Source organism: Acomys russatus, chromosome 19 (assembly GCF_903995435.1).
Source record: "Acomys russatus chromosome 19, mAcoRus1.1, whole genome shotgun sequence".
NCBI lineage: Eukaryota > Metazoa > Chordata > Mammalia > Rodentia > Muridae > Acomys > Acomys russatus.
Window position 1 is genome coordinate 54182410 of NC_067155.1, and position 21296 is coordinate 54203705.

At 48.5% G+C, this 21296-nt stretch overlaps 1 protein-coding gene across 1 annotated transcript; it reads right to left on the bottom strand.

The window, feature by feature from the left end:
* Positions 1–298: 298 nt before the first annotated feature.
* Positions 299–17972, bottom strand: Ppp1cc (protein phosphatase 1 catalytic subunit gamma). The gene is made up of 8 exons (XM_051161562.1): positions 17731–17972; positions 7214–7345; positions 6241–6471; positions 3574–3678; positions 2691–2914; positions 2364–2498; positions 1454–1514; positions 299–587 (listed from the first exon to the last, which is right to left on the bottom strand). The coding sequence occupies exons 1-8, from the start codon at positions 17783–17785 to the stop codon at positions 517–519; spliced, it is 1014 nt and encodes a 337-aa protein (XP_051017519.1). The 5' UTR covers positions 17786–17972; the 3' UTR covers positions 299–516.
* Between the last annotated feature and the right edge of the window lie 3324 nt (positions 17973–21296).

Sequence of the window (21296 nt, forward strand, 5' to 3'; positions counted from 1 at the left end):
AGTGGGAGCACCTGGGGCCAGATGCTGGGGTCCAGCTGGTCAGCAGTAAGGACAGACCTACGCAACAGGGGCCTAAATTCAAGCAGAGCACCTGGCATTTCCCCAAGAGGCCTCTATGAACAGAGAGTGGGTGAGCCTCTCATCTGAGCACCACCAGCTTTAATGGAACTCAAGACAGTAAGAAATTAAGGCTACAGCTGCAGCTCTGGAGAAGACAGCCCCCTCCCAAACTGGCAGCATAGGGAAAGACAGAATTGGATTCAGAGGGGCCGCTGACAGACAAACGGACACCGACAGGTTAACAAGCTCGCATTTAATAAGTCTGAAATCATTCTCAGCACATGGCATTGTACACGGGCATCTGTGGAAACAGATTCATTAACAGGTCGTAGTTTAAAAAAGTCATAGATACTGTGAGTTCTGTATAAACCGGTGGACGGCAAGTTAGTTCCTTTTGACTTATAAGCCTCAACGTCACCGCAGAATAAAGAATGTAGCCAAAGAAAGCATTATCGGTCACTCGTATAGGACAGTGTTGTTTCTATAATTTGAAGCTTTCTGAATGGACGGGTTCAGGCCTGATCCAACTGTAAAAAGATTACTCAGTGAATAGACTATATGGGAATTGTACAAAGTGTCATTAACTGCCATCATTAATAGCTTACCCAGTACTCTATCACTATTGCTATTTAAAATAAAAACCTGCTTCTGAGTCCCCACGGAGGCGGCCTGTGCACGCAGCCTCGATGCTCAGGCCACCTCAAGTCCAGGGCGTGCCAATACAGTCCAACAGAAACTTTGGCTTTAGGAAGGAATCACAAACATTGAAAGGATGGCTTTAATCGTCATTACGTGTGCGGTGGGAGGGAGTGGAGGGAGTGTGCTTCAGACAGTCTGGGCAGTGCGGGTGGCAGGTCACTCCTGCTGCCGACAGCTGCAGACACTAGTTTGTTGTACATGACAAGACCATGAGGAAAAGCAGTCCCTTTCAAACAAATTTGAAAAAAAAATGTTCACAGTGGTTTGTATCAACAGAATGCAGTTATGACAATTACACATACAGACTCACGCACCCTAGGGCTCTCTTTATATCCTAAGAAAACAAGCATTTACATTATTCATGATTTATACTAAATTTAAAAAGATCAATTGTACACTTTTCCCTCGGACAGGATGAACTGCCGAGGTGTACAGCTTAACACCATCATCAGAATTGTCTGCAAAGGGAACAGAGGTTAAAAACAAAAAATGCTTTCTTGAGAATGAAATGCCTTTTGCTTGCTGCTATAACCAGCAAGTGCCAACAGTAATCAAATTGGAGGAGGGCCCAGCAGTCTCCCTGGGCTGGCCAGCACATATTATAGTTAAAATGAAGGTTATGTACGCTATGTTACAAGTCCCAACTAGGCAGTGTCAAGTGACATCTATTTCTTTGCTTGCTTTGTGACCATACCCCTTGGCGGTGTGACAGGTCTCGTAGCGTTGGGCTTCTTTTTCTCTGCAGGCTTTAAAATCTGCGAAAAGGAAAAGACGTCTTAGGAACTATACTTGAATTCTCAGCTTTGTTCTTATCTCCCATCCAGAAGTTTCTGCCTAAAGACCCCCAAACTCTAAAACCCCTCTAGCACATAATACAGAGCAAACTACTTGCAAGAGCACTTTGGTCGAGACCTACCTTGACATACAGCTAAAATATGTGACTTGGCAAAAAGTTCCCGTCTAGGCAAAGTGACAAACTCCAGCCTAGAGAGCACCCTTCCCCACCCCCAGCAGCAGACCTGGGCAGTTCTGTGGAAGGCAATGGAGACCCCAGTATCTGGGAGCCTTGAGGGCTGCCTCAGACCTCCACAGCTACACTACCATTTACAACTTCGTGAGCACGGAATGGATGAGTCAGCTACACAGGGAGCAAATGTGAGAAGCAGAGGCCAACACAGGGGATGATGTCACAGCATGAGGCCGACATGGTGGCGCACCCCTTTAATCCCAGCGATTGGGAGGTAGAGGCAGGTGGATCTCTGTGGAGTTTGAGGCCAGCCTGGTCTACTAAGTGAGTTCCAGCTGGCCAGGGCCACAAACACTATTTCAAAAAAAGCTATATACTCCTCACCCCCAAAAAGCACTAATTGTAAAATGATGATATAAACACATGACCCACTCTTACCTACTTAATTAAAAGAACTCAACTTACACCTAAATTCAATACTGGGGGAAAGGTTCTGTGTTATTTCCCCTATCTTTAGAAAAAGCCCATACATTGTTCCCGCAGGACAAACATATGCTACTGGAGAAGAAGGGGCATCTTGCTCAGGAAGGGACAGCGAGAACTATTTCCCAAGAGGTCAGCAAAGCAGCAAGCTTACCTGGAAGGAACACATGAGGGTCTCATCCACACTCATCATGGCACCTGCATTGTCAAACTCGCCACAGTAGTTGGGTGCAGAAAACAGAGTGACTAACTGCCTCTTTGCAAAAAACTCATACCCATCTTCAACCACCTGCGGAGAGACAGTGTCGGTGTGGGCAGCTGTGAGCCTGAGCCGCTCCATTCTGTTCCCCCACTGAGCCTGGCCCCCTGCCGCTCTCCCCAGAGGCACACTTTGGCAAGCCATACCTACCCACCAAAATCAACAAGGAGAATCTGCTCACACACATGCTCTAAGTGTACAGGTAAAATTCAAAATCAATACCTGATGGGCTCTACATATAAGATCCAAATCATGCTTATGGAGAAATTTTGCAACCACTTCTGCACCAAATGTGAAGGACACTCCTCTGTCATTTTCACCCCAGCCTAAGACATCTTTATCGGGGTCAGACCACAAAAGATCACAAAGAAGACCTTGATCTGGTACATCAGTCGGTCTCATAATTCGCCGAATCTGCTCCATAGATTGAAGATCTGGTGATAAACCTAACCAATGAGAAAAGAAAAACACTGAAGCAAGGAAATTTGGTCAGCAGGCCGACAGCCCCTCCTGCCTGTAGAGGCTGGTGCTGCCAACTCTATAGCAAACCTGTGCATGTTTTGTTTACTTGATTTTGGTGAAACCAATGCAATGACAAATGTCTGCCACCAAATAAATAATATGCACAAAATTTACTGTATTGATGTTCGGGACACAGAGACAGTCACCTCAACACAGAGCCCTGTGACCACATCCACACTCCTCCCAAGGTGGGCACACCAGGTACAACAGACCATCACCGGTGCAGGGCCAGGGCTCAGCTGCGAGGCTGCTCCTCCTGAGCTTCTGCTGTCCACAGCACCACATGTACCTGACCGCCCTGACTCACTCTAGTCTTTATGTACCCAACCCAGGAGAGCGTACAGCCCTTAATGCCTTATGCGGGGATTTTGATAGCGGCTTATTTTCTGATCACCCCAAACCTCACATCTTTGAACCCCCGCAGTCAAATTGCTTTCCTTACACTTGACCCAAATGAGCCTGGCTGTGTCACTGTGGACAAGCCCTAGTGCACACACAACAGTGGTCTGCAGAGGCCAGCATGGCCATCTACTTTTCAGAAGGGGCAGAAGAAGAAGCTGCCTGGCTGAAGGCAGCCGCGTACCTCCATGACAGCAGAATATCTTCTCATCCACGATGGCTGCTATCGGTAAGCAGTTAAAACAGTCTGTGAACGTTTTCCACAGCTTAATGTTGTATCTTCTTTTACCTGTGAGAATGCAGACTGTCATCACACCTTTGCCCTCTTAGGCCACCTTTCAAGTAACTGACACATGGTGGTGTCCACAGGCCTTGGAGCCTCAGAAGGGCTGGGGTACAGGATGCCTGGAGCTGGCTCATCTACAGGCAACAGTACATTTCTACATGAAATATGTTCCCACAGAAGTGAGCTGAGGTCTAGACAGAGGCATACCTCAGGCCCGCCACAATTAATTAGTAGGCAGCACACATTCTATTCTAAGCTGTATCTGTTTTGTCCAATCGTGACCTAGAGCGAACGTTCAGCAATCACCATCAAACCATGTGCCAACACCTCTTCCTTCCTTTAGGGGCCTGAGCTCTGGAGCTCACTGTGACCTGACAGAAGACCCACCAGGACTGCAGGAGCCACAGACAGCTTTGTGTTGGTACACTGAGTGTTCGGTCCTAAAAAGACCGCAGGCAGCACACTTCCCAGAGAATAAGGGGTACAGGTTATGTCCCACCACCACCACTTGTCAGAGCATGCCCCCTTCAGCACCATTCTATGTGAAAATTATGTAGCGAATTCAAAACCCATTCACAAGCTTTAGCAACTTTCATTCTCTTGACTGACGACTGTGTGATGCTGGGGAGCCTCTGCCTCCTGGGCCACCCCACATTCAAGCACCATGTTATATTTGTCCCCACACTAAGACTTTTGTCTCTTTACCAGGGATACAGGAACATCTAAAAGCCTACACTCCTTGGACAGTTATAGCAGGGCCTAGCAACAGCCTTTCTAAGCCTGAGCCCTGCCTTTCAAGATGAGCAAACCACAACCCGACCCCCTAGCATCCAGATCCCCTCCCCATAGAGGCCTGCACTTAACTCTCATGGAGGTCATAGATTCCCCGCATAATTAGGGAAACTTAAAGGAACATAACCAACATCTTCAATTACCAACAGCTAATGGTTAAGAACATCAATGCAGAAACTGAGGCCAAATGACCTCAACCCTACTCCAAAATCCATCTGGACCTGTTTCCAATCTCTGCTGAACCCAGTGTCTGGGCAGTCACTCACTGCCTTTGCTGAGGGCTAGTTAAGGCTGTGTCTCAGGTGAGAAGACCTGATGCTCTAACATCTAACATGGCCAGCCCTAACTACAAACCGCTGCCTCAGTGTGCCACATTAACGAGTGCTAAGCCACCAGGACTTTCTTAAATTCCTGCCACTCCAGGCCATACCCTCTCCTGGCAGAAACAGCCCAGAGGACAGTGCAACCAAAGGCATAAAACTCCTGACATTTTGTTTGGATGAAACAACCTAAGTCCTCCATTAAACTAGTTCTTTTTTCCACACAATTCCATTCAAGGCTATGGAAGCATCTCTTCTGTCATAGAACAGACCAAAGTGCAGCCTCACTAGATAGCCCAGCTCCGTGTGGGGTGGACATCTGAAGCCCGCCCACCCCCAATCAAGAGGCTGGAGCAGAAGCTACAAGGCTGAGGCCAGCATGGGCTTCTCAGTAAAAGCATTTCAGAAAACCTCAGAAAAAACGGAGATAACCACAAACAGTCCAGAAAATGCACACAATATTACTGTAAAATAAAATTGGAGCTGCGTGGTGGTGGTGCACACCTTTAATCCCAGCACTCAGGAGGCAGAAGCAGGCGGTGTGAGTTCAAAGACAGCCAGGACTACAGAGAAATCCTGCCTTGAAAAAAAAAAACCCGAAATAAATAGACCAATATAAACCAACAAACAAATAAATAACAGAGCTGCGGACCAGTGCAGCAGCTCAGAGTGCAAGCCTAGCAACCCAAGTGAAAGTGGAGACAACCAACTCCACACTCTAAATCAATTCCTGCACCCTCAACACACACACAGAGATTTAAAATAAAATTGTGGTTATTTAAGAAAAGTTAATGCCCCTTTCTTAAATATAGCAGTGCTATAAAAACCAAAACCCAAACCCAACAAACAAACTCCAAAACCCCACAATGTCCACTGTTTCACTGTAAGATCCCACCTACAGACCAATGCCTCTAGCACCGGACATCAGCGCCAGAGCCGACCAGCACGGCCTGCATCTGTGGACCCTGTTTCAATTCACAAGCCACTGACTCACATGCTTTCAAGAGATGCTCTGAGCCAGGTGTGGTAGCACACACCTTTAAACCCAGCACTCCAGAGGCAGGCGGATCACTATGAGTTCAAGGGCAGCCTGGTCTACAAAGCAAGTCTAGGACAGCCAAAGCTACACAGAGAAAGAGAAACCCTGTCTCGAAAAAACAAAAACAAACAAAAAAGAGAGATGTTCTATATGGGCCAATCTAAGTGAAAAGCAAAGCCATTTAGCAAGTTCTCAGAACTGCACTAAGAACAAAGCCGCATGTGCCACCAAGATGGTCAGTGGGATGGCTCTTTGCAACCAATCTCATCAGCGCCCGTGGTCAGGCACACCCCCTACGACTAGGATAAAGGCAGGAATGCTGCGGTAGCTCCACTCTCACCAGCCCAAGGAAGTGGTGACAGGTCTGCCACATTGCCTTCCAGCTCCTTTTCCTTAGAGATACAAAGCACTCACATTCATCGTAAAATCCATAGATTCTATTGATACTGGCGCACTCATGGTTCCCTCTGAGAAGGAAAAAGTTCTCCGGATACTTGATTTTGTAGGCCAGCAAGAGGCAGATCGTCTCCAGTGACTGCTTGCCCCTGTCCACATAGTCCCCGAGAAACAAATAGTTGCTTTCTGGCGGGAATCCACCATATTCAAACAGCCGGAGCAAATCGTAGTACTGCCCGTGGATGTCACCTGGAGATGAGAGCATTACCAGTGTCACCAACTGCACACAGCTCAGCTCACTGCACATGGCAATGTCCTCTAAGAAGGTCATAGCCAACACTAATTTCCCATTGTGTAGCATATTTAGTTTAACTGACCATGATAAGCAAATGTACACTTCCAGAGCTCCCCTAGATACAACTTATTCATTTATTTTGTGGTAAAGAGTATCTTGCCCGGCCTTTAATCTCAGCACTTGGGAGGCAGAGGCAGGCAGATGGCTGTGAGCTCAAGACCAGCCTGGTCCACAAAGTAGAGTGCAGGACAGCCTGTTTCCGGGTTGGGGCGGGGGAGAGGGAAGAAAGAGTATCTATCTTGTCTCAGCACGCTTCCTGCCAAGTACTGCAGCTCCCTCTCAGAGCACCGTGAGACAGCTCTGCTTCAGGGGCCTATGTCCGCGCATCCTTTGTGAGTGTCTAGTGAGCCTGGGCCTTCACAGCACTAGCATCTAACACACATGTCTAGGCCTTACAACCTTACAACTCCTGCCAGGTCACAGCCAAGGGCACCTCACTCTACACACACACTTTACTCTGAGTCAGAGACGGTGTATACCCACCCAGACTATGCAGCTTTAAAGGATGGCCTCCATGCAGCAGAGTAAGCCAAACTAGGCCAGGCCACCCCAGCCTCACCCCCACAGTGGCCGTAATCTTTCAGAAAGGCCAACATACCCTCAGCTGATAATGGGAGTGAACTCAGTATCACTCACCACATATCTTGAGTGGTGCTTCAAGTTCTAGAAGGATAGGCTGACTGAGGAAGATTTCCCGAGACTTCAAGCAGAGTCCTCGGATTTCGTTCTCCTGTAGCTGGACATTCTTGCCTGGCTTGGACCCTCTCACTGTGGAGAGAAATGGCAGTCAGGATACATATAAATGTTCAATTTAGGGCAGCAGCAGTTAAGAGCAACAACCCACGACAGGCAGTCCATTACTGCCTCTAACTTCCGGCCTTGGCTGGCACCTGCACTTAAATGCAGACCCACACATGTTAGTAGGAAACAAATGTTAATTTGCCAGGCGGTGGTGGCGCAGGCCTTTAATCCCAGCACTCAGGGAGGCAGAGGCAGCTGATCTGTGAGTTCAAGGTCAGCCGGAGTCCAGGACAGCCAAGGCTACAAGAGAAACCCAAAAAACAAAAAACCAGAAAGCAAAACAAGTTACAAACAAAAACCTGCTGCTCTTGCAGAAAACCCAGGTTCAACCTCCAACAGTCACGTGGCATTTCACAGACTGTAGCTACAGTTCAGTGATCTAATAAGCACACCTTCGGGCCTCCAAGGACACTACACAAGCACACACTGACATACATGCAGGCAAAACCACCACACACATAAAATGATTTTTTTGTTTTGTTTTGTTTTCTTTTTCTGAGACAAGGTTTCTCTATGTTATCATGGCTGTCCTGGACTTGTTCTGTAGACCAGCCTGGCCTCGATCTCACAGCAATCCGCCTGCCTCTGCCTCCCTAAGTTCTGGGATTAAAGGCGTGGGCTACCACACCGGCTTTTTCCCCCCATAAAATGATCTTTTTTAAATGCCCTAGAAGCTAGGTAGACGGCTCAGTTGGTAAAAAGCTTGCCCTACAAGCATAAGAACTTAGGTTTGAGGCCCAGAACCCACAGAAAGAAGCCCAGCTTGATGACCCACATCTACAACCCCAGTGCTGCAGGAGTGTCTACCAAAACAGAGCTCTAGGACTGGGAAGCCAGTCAATGTGGTCCACTTGGTGAGTGAGCCGGTGAGAAGTCCTAGCTAAAGGGGACGAGGGAATGAACGATGCACTGAGGTCCAAATATGACACCAGCTCCTTGTGTATATTTTGGTGTGTACACTTTGAACTTGCAAATAAAGAAATGTCAGTGCTTGTGCAGAGAAAGGTCTCCCAGGCACCCAAACAGAACAACTCCCAGCCCAGCACCAGTCACGGTGACTCCTGACCCAGAGTCAGCCCTGAGCTCTGCTCAGTGCCTCAGTAAGGTCTAGCCACAGCCCACTTCTCAGGAGGTACACGTAACAGCGGTGGAGATCCGGTGTGTAGGATCCGGTTACAGGAGATCAGACAATCATTATGTAGACTGAAGAAACAGCTCCCGCTGCCAAAGATCTCAACTCTCCAGTTCTGAAGTGGCTGCTTGAGTCAGGAAGCGGCTGCCACAGGCCCCGCTTGCTGAGTGTCTGGTTGGCACAGGAACCTAATCACTCTCGGTGCTGGAATCTGAGTCTCTGCTTTTCTGTGGAGGACTGATGAAGCAGGCACTTGGACTTCCACAGAGCCCAGCTACGCAGACATTTAAGCTGCATCTGTCCACCATAAACCAGTGTCAACAGATCTGTCTTTAGCAGACCCTTAAACCTGACTGATCCCACTAGCTTAAGTTTTGTTCAATTGTAGGCTTTGTCATAAAATCATATGGCCTGATAGCTAAGTAATAAGAGAGGCCTAAGGGCTTAGGTAGTGAGAAGCCTCCTATGTACTGAGCAGAGTCCACTCACGGCTGCACCTGTGCTTGAAAACCAGTGCCTGGGGGAATCTGGCCTTCAGCCTACACAGCTAGAGACACTCCCGCTCCTCAGAAGAAACAAGTCGATCGGGAATGGTTTGGTGTACAGAGCAGCAGTAGTTTTTCAGTGAAAAATAATCAAGGAAAGACAAGAAAAGGCGAGCGCTCCAAGCAGAAAAAAAAATATTGAGACAGGACAGGGAGTCAAGCAGGAGTAGACCCCTCTGTGCAGCTTCGGGCCCCCCCAAGTCTAACTGGGCTAACAGACAAAGATGCATAGGCTGGAGTTGATGTGGGTGTGCTCCCTGTCTATTCTCAATCTTATTTCTGGCTAAACCACAGAACTCTCGGGGATCCTGCTCCTCCCTCCCCAAGTACTGGGACAGCAGATGCCTTACAAGGTAGGTTCTGAGCCTGGCTTTGGTGGCTCACACCTTTAACACCAGCACTCAGGTGTTTGAGGGCAGCCTGGTCTAGAGAGCGAGTTCCAGGACAGCTAGGGCTGTTAGACGGAGAAACTCTGTATGGGGTCAAATACAGATCTTGTTTGCACAGCAATTTTCACAGACTGAGCCATCTTCCCTAGTCCTACCCTTAAATTGTACTATGGGGGTACAGTGGGGTTTGAGGGTAAGTGTAGGTCAAAAGACAAATGTGGAGCTGGTTCTCTTCTTCCACCCTTTTGTGGATTCCGGGGACTGAACACATATGTAGCATAGGCTGAGCAGGCCCAACCCCTCAGGCAGGACCAATTTTGAAAGATGGAGGTAGCCCAGCCTTTAGGGAAAGCAGGAATAGCAGCCAAGCAACAAAGGCTTTCCTTTGCCACCACAGCCACAGACAAGACAAGCAGCACTCAGGGAGCAAACGGTGGGATCCCTGCCTCAATGGCCAGAAACCTGGGCAGGCTGCCCAGCAGGAGACTTATTTTTGGTTAGAAGGGAACTCCTGGACGTTTCTGGTTTCAATAGGAATTTTCTCCAAGGGAGCACACTGTGAATGAGTGGTCCATTCTTGTGTCTTTGGTGATAATCTCTTTATCTGGCTTGCTGTTACATACATACATGGCTCTGCTGGAGAAAGCCAGATGTCACTAGTACTCCTTGCTTCTGAAAGCACCCACTGCCGCCTTTAGAAAGCTGGAGTTCATTTTTTTACTATTTTTTGAGACAAGTTCTTGCTATGTCAATCTTGAACTCAGAGACCTGCCTGCCTCTGCCATGCTGGATTAAAGGTATATCTGCCACACTGCAACAAGCTATTTCTCATAGGATCTCTACATAGGCTCTCACTGTGTAGCTCAGGCTAACCAAAAGTTCATGATCCTCCTGCAGCCTCGCCCCCTCCACTCTAATTGACTGCCACCCTGTCTGGTTTCCTTTCCACTTTTTTTTCTGAGTGGGACAGGAATTCATTAAGTGTTCTACTGAGTGAAATGTAAGGATTAGGTGCTATCTTAACAGACAGACTTATTTCTATCTGAATACTGGCACGCAACATTGCACATGGCCTCAGAAGTAATTCCATCTAGGTAGCTCAAGGGAAAACAAACTGGAAATGCATCTACAGCCACAGCTGGCGACAACTGCTCACCCTTCAGGACTGGCCAGACTTATCTTCAACTGGAGAAGCTGCCCCTTCCCCAAAGAATGCACCACACTTTCCGAACTGCTGACAACATCTGGCTGCCAACCAGCCCCAACTGTCACCCTGGCTGGCCTACTCATCGGGACCCAGATGTAAAGTCCATATCCACCTTTCCTGTTGACTTATAAAGCTAAGGCAGTAGATCAAGGCCAGCCTGGTCTATAGAGGAAGTTCCAGGACAGCCAACAACCAGGGCTACAGAGAACCCTGTCTGTCTGTCTGTCTGTCTCTCTCTCTCTCTCTACACACACACACACACACACACACACACACACTCAAAATATGCACAGGACTACACTCCTCAAAATGTGCTTTAATGAACACCAGACAGGGTGATGTTCACTAGATAGAGTGGAGGGGTTGAGCACTAGGTATGTCCTAGAGCTGCTGAATCAGCAAGATCTGCTTTAGCTCTCAGTGTCATCAAGCAAAATGACAGCCTGTGGCAGCTAACTCCAAGGACCAACTGTCTACCTAGGCTGGTACTATGGCTCTTCACTGGTGCTGGGTCAGCCTGCCACTTCCAGTGTCGCATTTGTGTCTAACTAGAAAGGGACATTTTAGACATGCTGGTACCTACCTAACAGCAAAGGCTGTTCTGTAGACCGTACTTACCTGAAACATCACTAACATTAGTAGTCATAGATGTTTCAATAGTAACTCCACTGACAACAAAACCAAAGTCCCAGTTCATGAACCCTGACATCAGCCAGGCTGCTGAGGCTGACAGCTTACAGCCCTAGCACCTCTCCAGACAGCAGTAACTTTCCCCAGCCTAGAAGCAAGCATTTCAGAAGAAAGTTGGTACAAAAACCCTTGGGGCCCACCATGCACCAGGCCTCGGGTTCCATCCCAGCACACAACCAGGCTCGGTACCAAGAGGATCAGAAACTCAGGGTCATTCTCATCTACCCAGAACTGTCCTGGCCAGTCTAGGCCCAGGAAACTCCATCTCGAGTTTTTTTCTTAACAGGAAAGGAAGAGGACCCTAGATGAATTACTACAAGGTCTGGAACCAAGAAGAGCAGCTCAGAAGGAGCTCCTGCTGTCAAAAGACAGCCTTACTTAGGCAGCAGGCAGCCAAACACACCAGCTTTGAACCCTAGTACAGGCAGGCAGATCTGAGTCCAAGGCCAGCCTGATCTACAAAGCAAGTAAGTCCAGGACAGCCAACAGAGAAACCCTGTCTTGAAGCAAGCAAACAAACAACCCAAACACCCACAAACAAAAAGAGAAAAACCTAAACAAACAAACAAACAAACAAACAAAAACCAAACACGTAACTTGATAAATTTTTAAATATCTAGAAAAAGATCTCAAACCAAACAAATTTAGTAAATAAATACTTGTCATGTACACTTTCTCACAAAGAACTAAGTTATTTTCTACAAAACATGCAAGCTACCTTTCAAGAACCCACTTTTCCTCCCAACTACCAACAGGAAAAGAATACACGCCACCTCTCTGTCTCACAGCACCCCTGCAGCTGGCTGGGGACTGCCGCTGTCATGGATACTCTGGACTTTAAGGATGACACTGATTTCCTCAGGATGAGGCTAAAAAAGTTCTAACCAAAAATCTCAAGGATACATCTCGTTTTCTATGAAGAGCACTAACCAGCTCACTGAAAGCAGTGCATTTGGTCTAAGTCAGACATCGGAACATTATTCTGCAGTTTCATCATTCATGTGGGAGGCAGGAGGATCAAGAGTTCAAGGTCATCCTCAGCTATGCAGGGAGTTAGAGGGCAGCCTGAGAATCTGTCTTGATTCCACAGCCGAACACGTTTTGGCAACCATGCTTTGCACACTGGACCCTGTAAGTTTCTATTTCCTGTAAACGTTAAAAATACTCACCTCCTTCAAAACCAAGGATGGATGTCAGCAACCAGGAGGTGGAATTCTTCCAGAATTCCAGCTCAGGGAATGAGAGCTGCCTTACTTCAGTGGGCCTGTGGGGGTTTCCTCAGCTACAAGGCAGTTTCCCCCCCCCCCCCACACCCCACCTTTTCCTCAGGCTTTAAAGTGCACTGACCAGGACCAGGGCTGGAGATGGCTCAATGGTTAAGAGCACTATCTGTTTTTCTAGAGGTCCTGAGTTCAATTCCCAGCAACCACATGTGGCTCACAACCATCTACACTGGGATCTGATGCCCTCTTCTGGCACGGAGGCATACATGTAGACAGAAAAAAAAAAAAAAAAAAAAAAAAAAAAAAAAAAAAAAAAAAAAAAAAAAAAAAAAAAACCAGAAATAAAAAAATAAAAATAAAGTGTACTGACCACGCCTAACCAAAACCACTGAGTGATACACAACTCAGTCCACCTGTTTTCCTGGCTGAAATGGTATTATCCTGTGTCCCACCTGCCTAGGACCCCAGCTCTCCCAAGCAAAGAGACAACGGGGGTTCCGGGAGTCATACTTGAAATGTAGTGGTTTTTTTTGGGGGGGAGGGGGATGGATAGTGGGTGGAGGATAGTGGTATATAGCTCCTCTATGTAGCCTTGGCTGCCCTGGAACTAGCCTTGTTGACCAGGCTAGCCTCAAACTCAAGAGATCAGCCTGCCTCTGCCTCTAAATGCTGGGGTACAAGGCATGTGGTGACACCCAGTCCAAACTGAGGTTTTCAAAAGGCTCCAAAACCCACACAGCTCATGGGGGAAGGGTCTTGCCCTGCTGTCCGGGTGAAGTATGATGATCCATGCCTGTTCATGCAGGGAACAGGCCTTTAGGTCTGGATGTCCCTGTTAAAATGACCTTGCTTGTGTATTATGTATCCTGTTCAGTTTTAGGCTCTGCTTCAAGACAAGCAAGCACATTATCTCCACTTATCTTTCACTTAGGACCTTGGCTCCAGCCTTCTGGGAACTCTAGAGAAGGAGCACTGAAAAGCCTCACGCACAAGATACTTAAGACACTGTGAGGACTGCAGACTGTCTTCAGACAGAATTGGCGGGCTCTCTGTATCAGCACAGCCACTTCTGGCCTTGCAGCCTGACAATAGCCTTCCTTTACATAAACATGATTCTTGCACACTGCGATGTGAAGAAATCACAAGCTCACGCCTTTAATCCCAGCACTCAGGAGGCAGAGGCAGGTGGATCAATGTGAGTTCGAGGCCAGCCTGGTCTGCAAAGCAAGTCCAGGACAGCCAAGGCTACACAGAGACCCTGTCTGGAAAAACAAACAATGCCAGCAGTTTCATGGAGAGCACCCCAGTTCCCACCAAAACAGCAGAGCAGGTGGCCAAGTCCACACACAGCTGACTTATTTTCTATTTAAATCTGTTTTAGTGTGTGCTAGCAATGTGTTAACATCAGAATGTGTTGAGGAGGACCACACAGACCTTCTATCACTGTGGCTGACCACACAGGGTGACTGGCTCAGGGAAGAACCACTACATTTCAGAGTGCTGCAAAGCTGGAGTGCTTATGAACCAACTCAATTTCCTGTGTGTTTAGACAGTCACTGTAATTCAGGCCAGACTCTAACGAACTCAGTATGTAGCAGAGGCTAGCCTTGACCTCTTGATTCCACCTAAGGGCTTATTCTTGTAAACCAGGCTGGCCTTGAACTCAGAGATCCACCTGCCCCTGCTTCTCAATGCTGGGATTAAAGGTTCTGTGTTGCCATGGATTTGTATTCATGTATCTATGAGTTATGCCATGTACGTATGTGCCATCAGAAGCCAAGCGGCTGATCCCCTGGGGTAACAAGCACTGAGCTACCTCATATGAGTGCTGGGAACTAAGCTAGGATGCCATGTAAGAGTAATACATGCTCTAAATAACTGAGCCATCTCTGCAGACCTTGTTTTTTGTTTTGAGAGAGGTTCTCACTATATACAGTTGGCTGGTGTAGAATCTGGTATGCAGACCAGGCTAGCCTCCTAATCCATAGTTCTGGGATTAAAAGTGCGTGCCACTATGCCCAGTGTCACCTTTTCTCATTAAAAGACCCATTCTCTACTAGTTCATACAACCCTCAAGCTTGGAAGATCTTGAGGAATGGTTCCACCTATGAGATCGATCTTCTTACCCAGCACTATCTGGCCGAGAACTTCTGGATTTTCATGCTTCAATCTCCAGAGCTTTGGGGAAGCAAGGTGCCCTGACTGCAAAAAATCAATTATCAATATGAAAAAATAAAAATAAAAAGCCTCACTAAGTGACAGATCATCTCCCCCTGTAGAGAGATTTTAATCTAGTAACATGGCTACTCTGGCTAGAAGTCTGACATGCCCTTAGCACACACCTTTAATTACAAAGGGTAAAGGTAAGGTTAGTTTATAGAAGAGACACCCATGTTTGAAAATGATATATAAGCCGGGCGTGGTGGTGCACACCTTTAATCACAGCACTTCGGAGGAAGGGGCAGGCAGCTCTCTGAGTTCAAGGCCAACCTGGTCTACAAAAGCAAGCCAGGACAGTCAGGACTGTCACACAGAGAAATCCTGTCTCGAAAAACAAAACAAACCAAAAAGAAAATGACATCTAAATGAAAAGCAGACAAAGTGACAAATCAGAGAAAGAGTTGACAGGATCAATCAGGATAGACAAGTCCAATTCTCACAAAAGTTCCTTTCACATTCCCCTTTCAGAATTAAACCCTCAATTAAAAAGAAATTACTGTGTGTGTGCACGTGTGCAAGTACACACTTGTGGAGGAAGGGGAGAGGACAGCTTTCAAAGAGTCTGGTTCTCTCAATCTCATGTGGCTCCTGGGGATCAAATCATGTCATCAAGATTAAAGGCAAGAGTCAAAACCAGCTGAGCTATCACTACAATCTTAGAATTAATTAACTCTTACTTTCAGTTTTTAGATAAAGGTTTTGAAAGCATTATGAAAAGCACAATGCCAGTACCCTCTGAACTAAAGCATACACATCCGGAACAGGTCTTGTGCTGCCAAGTATGTATACTAAGAAGCTAGCTATTCTCAAAGCATTTAAATAGTGTCTTACTCTGTTAAGTTCAGCAGAAAAGAAAAAACCAGCCCAGACATGGTGGTAAAGTCTTGAATGCCAACACGCAGGATAGGCAGAGACAGGCAGAACTCTGTGAGCTCTAGGCCAGCCGTTGCGCTACAAAGTGATACCCAGTCTCAAAAATTTTAAAACTATCAAGAAACTATGAGAAGCCAGGTGTGGTGGTAAAAGCTTTTAATCCCAGCAGTCTAGATAGTTGGGAGAGACCAGCCTGGGCTATGTAATGAAACTGTCTCATTTTAAGAAAAAAAAAAAGGGGGGGGGGCACCGGCTACTGCTGATGTGATGGTTCATTGTTAAGCAGCTAAGAGACAGTGCTGCTCTTGGGGATAATGTGGGTTCCATTCCCAGCACCCACCCATGTGGTAGCTCACAATCATCTGTAACCCCAATTCCAGAGGATCCAATGCCTTGTTCTGACTTCCATGGGCATAAGACACGCATATGGTACACATATAAACATGCAGACATAAACACTTATACACATAAAATCTAAAAACAAAAAATTTTTAAAGAGGAAGAAAGGGACACTGGTCACATTGGTCAGACAATTTAGTCAGCAGAAAACTTGCCTTGCGAGACTGACCTGAGTTCTACCCCCAGAATCTACAAAAACAGGAGAGAACCTAGTATATCTAATCGGCCTCTAACGTCCACATGTGCATGCATGTGTATACATGTGTACTGTGGCCTGTATGCACCCACACACATTCCACATGAAAAAATAAAAACACAAATAAAATTAAAACAAAATAAAGATGAGGCAAGTTTACAGCTAAAACTTTCAGCAGTTTTAAATATTAGAAATATCAAAATCTGAGCTGGGGATGTAGCCTAGGTAGTGGAGTGCTTACTCAACATGCAGAAGGCCTTGAGTTTAATGCCCAGCATGTCGTTAAGCCAGGCTTGGTGACCTATAAATTCTAGTACTTGGGAGGTGGCACAAGGATCAGAAGTTCAAAGCCAGTTCTGGCTTCTGGGACCCTGTATCTAGTGGGGCATGGTCAAACGCCTTTGATCACAATACATGGGAAGAGAGGCAGATGGATCTCTTTAGAATTTGAGGCTAGCCTGGTCTACATACAGAGCTCCAGGACAGATAGCCAGGATTGGAGAGACCTTGTCTCAGTAAAACCAAAGCCAAGAGATCCTACCTAAACAAAACAAAGTAAAGCATTAAAGGTGGGGAAAGACACTTTTTACTTTTCTTTCAGTGACTTACTTGAAAACATCTAAAACCAGGACTAGGCAGCTGTCCACTGACAACAGCACGTTACACTCCAACAGTATTTTTGGCAACAGCAGTGAAGACAAGGCAGTAGTGTCAAGAGCCCCAAATCAAGAAGGGGGTTCGACCACTGTCTCCTTGGCTTTAGCAGGTATGTTCTAGAATTTGTAAAGGCTTCAGAGTCCCTTTGTAAAATGTGAAACTCACAAGTGGGAATACTCTGCAGAGGGCCCCCACCCACCCACCCACTCAACCCCATCTTAAGTCAGACAAAAGGAAAGCTGTATTTTCAACCTTTCCTTAGCACACACTGGGCATCTCCTGTGTCCCCACAGGGTGAAGGCAGCAGGTTCTAACTAGGTCCTGGCTACCGGCGGTTTGAAATCTGTTAACTGTGTCCTTGGTCCAGCGAGGTCTTTTGAAGTTTCTCCTGCGAAACACTTCGAGGATAACAGCACCTACCTGGCAGGGCGCTCGCTGAACGCAGCAGCGTCCCCCTATCCTCGGGACAACAATCTGAGGGGCAGAGAGCGACACGGTCACCCGGGCCGGGTCCGTGTGCAGATGCACGTTCAAGGGGAAAAAGCGCTGGACGGAGGATGGCTTGGCGGGGGGAGGAGAACACAGAAGACCGGCTCTCATCTCCCTGGGACGTCGCCCCGCCAAGTCACACTGATGGGGTCCTTGGACTCCAGACGACGAGGATGTGAAAGCAAGGGCAGCGGGTAATAAAAAGACAGCGTCCCCAGACCCGGTGGCGCTGTGTGCGCGCCCCAGATCGGAGCGGCTTCCGAGACGGACCGGCCCCCACTGGGCCTGGTTCCCACCGGGCCCCGCCCGCCGACCGACCGCGCGCCGCTCACCTTCCAGCAGCCGTTGGATGATGCTGTCGATGTTGAGTTTATCGATATCCGCCATCGCCGTCCCGCCGCCGACCCTCCCCGCAGCGGCGCCGCCGCCGGCTCGCGCCCGGGTCTCACAGGTCCTCCTTCTTCACGCCACGAGCCCCACGGGCGGTGGTGGCGGCGGCGGTGGCAGCAGCAGCCGCGGCGGGTCCCCCCCCGAGCCGCCCCGCTCCCGGCTTCCTCCTCCTCTCGCCACTGGAACCACGAGAAGAACAAAATGGCCGCCGACTCCTCAGGCCAGCCTCGGGCGGCGCACGGATGCGCGCGCGGGAGTGCAGCGGCCGGGCCGGGACTTCTTTACGGACCCATAGGGCGCGCGGGAGTGGGCGGGGCCGACTGCGGGAGGAGGCGGGGCTTGGGAGCGCAGGGGGCGGGGCCCGAGCCGAGACGGTTGAGAGACGCCGTATCAGCGCGCGGGATCCTTCCGCCAAACGGGCGGGGGCGGGGGTGGGGGAAATAGAACCCGGCCTCGGCGGGAGAGTGAAGTTGCAAAGTTGGCGCGCGCGAGTCGGAGATGGGCATTGTCCTGCTGCTTTGAGACAGATGTCGACAGATCTGGCGGGGTGGTAGCCCACCCGGGAGGTCACTCCTCGGAACCAATCTGGTGTGGAGTTGCCCGTGGAGGAGATCATAAAGAGATGGAGGTTGGAGCGTCTGGGGACTCGAATATTCTCCTCATTGGTGAAAAAGAAGAAGAGCTAGATGTGCGGCCCAGTGATAAAAACGCTTGTCTAGCAGGCGTGAGACCCTAGGTTCAATCCCCAGCTGGGCCAAGATTTCTTAATACTGCAATAAAGTATCTAAGCCAATATTTGAAAAAGAGAGCGCCCCGCGCCCCAGATAAGCCGAAAGTGTTAATCCATTGTGAGTGGCACAAAATTCAGTAACTTGTGTGCGCTTCTGCATTTTTACTTTTTAGGGAGAGGTTGTGAGAATTCTGTGAGGCTGCTACCACCTAAGTATTATCTTTCTTAAACTCAAAAAGTTACATAATAGCTGAGAGGTTCCCTTGAATTTAGCCCTAGCTGGATTGAATGAGCGCGCCGCAGCAGAGAACACGGGAATTTGGCGGAGGGAACGCGGGTTTAGAGGCTACGGAGCGCTTCAGACTTCAGCACACCAGCGGCTCCTTGCCGCTGGGTTGCTGGCCTTCCCAAGGGCACCCTTCTCCGGGAGAGCCCCCAACTCTGCTGCCTCGCAGGCTAGCTGGGTATGGAAATGCACACCCACCTGACCCATTTGTCTCTCCAAGCAGCAGCACTTCACGGTTTACAAAGAGCTCTCTCCAAGCCCCCACTCCAGCTCAGGTTTCTCAAAGCAAGAGGGGTGCCTTGCAAGGTGGCATCCGCATCTGGAGGTTCATTTTTCTGCAAGCTTTGCCTTCCCATGGCTGCCGCATGGGGTGCGCCCATACAGATCTGTGGCCCCTTTCCTGCTTCTGGCTGGGATAAGAGAGCTTCAGGACTCTCCTCAGGTCCCCCCAGCCCTCTGCTCCACTTTGCCCAGTCACCAACTCACTCTCCCACGCGATGGTTTTGCCCACCAGTCATATAAGTGGTCACTTGTCAACCCAAGGCACCCAGTGTAATAGGCATCCTGAGGCCCTTGCCAAGCCCTGCTGTGAGTATCTATCTATGGAGGTAAAAGTGACTTTCACTGAGTTGCTGGGACCTTGGCCTCCTGCAGGGCAGTGTGTATCTCCTTTTTTTTTTTTTTTTTTTTTTCCTTCCCCCTGCGAGACAGGGTTTCTCTGTGTATTCCTGGCTGTCCTGGACTCACTTTGTAGACCAGGCTGGCCTCGAACTCACAGAGATCCGCCAGCCTCTGCCTCCCAAGTACTGGGATTAAAGGCGTGCGCCACCACCGACCCGCTATCTGCGACATCTTGATGGAAGAAGAGAGCAAAGTACCTCAGGTTGTCCTCTGGGCTCCAAGCAGACATATATACAAAATAAATAAAATGTAATCAAATACTTTAAATAAAAATATTATCTCAAAGCTGCTCATGGTTATAAATGCCTTTCATTTCCAGCCCCGGGGAAGCTGAGATAGGCAGATCAGTGTGAGATTGAGGCAAGTTCCAGGCCGGTCAGGGTTACAGAGCAAAACCTCACTGTATCCCCGGTATAACGCTGGAGGTGATACATTTCCCTTTACAGGTAAAGGTAGGCACATAGAGGCTAGGATGTCTGCTGAAGGTCACACAGCTGGTAAGTTCAGGGCACTAGAACTGGGCACAAATTGAAACCACAGTCTTTTGTTTAATACACCCCTAAACAGAGTCTTAGGGGCCCAGCAAACCCTGGCACATAGTGGGAAACCAACGGAATGACCCAAATGCTTATGCCCACACCACCAAGTGTCATAACTTTCTAGATATCAAATGGTAGGTGTGTGTGAGTGTGCATGTGGTAAGGGCTGAAGGAAAATGACAGACTGAACCGGTACAGGGGACAATCTCTGTCTATCAGGCAAACTCAAGGAATAACTCCCCTCTAAAGTCCATAGCAACACCTTAGAGAACTGGGTCTCCGGAGAGCCTGAAATGCATCCAGGAACCCAGAACTGTTAAAGGATGACCTTCACCTACCTAATCCCCCGGCCTCCACCTCCAGAAGGTTGAAATTCCAGGTGTGGCCACCATACCTGCTTCATGCTGTGTGGGAGACAGAACCCAGAACTGAGAGCTTTGGCCATGTTAGGTGAGCACCCTACCAGCCTAGCCATATCCCAGTCCCTTCAGGGAATTTGAACATACTGGTTCTTAGATTCAGTGTTTCACTTAATGGCAGGTAGCAGTGGCCCCCGCCTGGAATCTCATCACGTGGGAAGCGATGGCAGGCAGAACTCCGAAAACAGCCTGGCTGGATTGAGAAATGCCTGGAGATAAATGAAGGCACCTTGATACATCCATGAAGCTCTGGGCTGGCTGTTTTTCTGAGACTCTGCTCCCAGGCCACCATACTGCCTGAGGGGAATGAGGCACTAGCCTGGGGTGTGCTAAGGAACCAACCAGGGTAGGAATTTTTTGTTGTTGTTGTGGGTTTTTTGAGACAAGGTCTCTTTGTGTAGCCTTGGCTGTCCTGGACTTGCTTTGTAGACCCGGCTGGCCTTGAACTCACAGCAATCTGCCTGTCTCTGCCTCCCAAGAGCTAGGATTAAAGGCGTGCGCCACCACGCCCAGCTCCAGGGTAGGAATGTTGATAGGCCAACTAAACACCTGCCTAGGCTGCCGGGATCCAGGAAAAAGCCTCATAAGGAAGTCTAAAGTGGTGTGGCCTTCTAAACTGTGGACACGCTGATACCATGCCTGAAGAGCTGTGTGGTCTCATAAACTCAGCAGTCTCCCCTCCCCCCAGGAGAATGTCCACCCTTTCTGATAAGGCCACACCAATCTCCGTTTGCTAATTACAACTCTCAGAAGGCTGGGTAACCAAACTCCAGAACTCCCTCTGCCCATAAAAATCCCCAGTGTACACAGTCCCTATTCCCTCCGAGAGGTTGTCACGGTTCTTTGTCCAGTA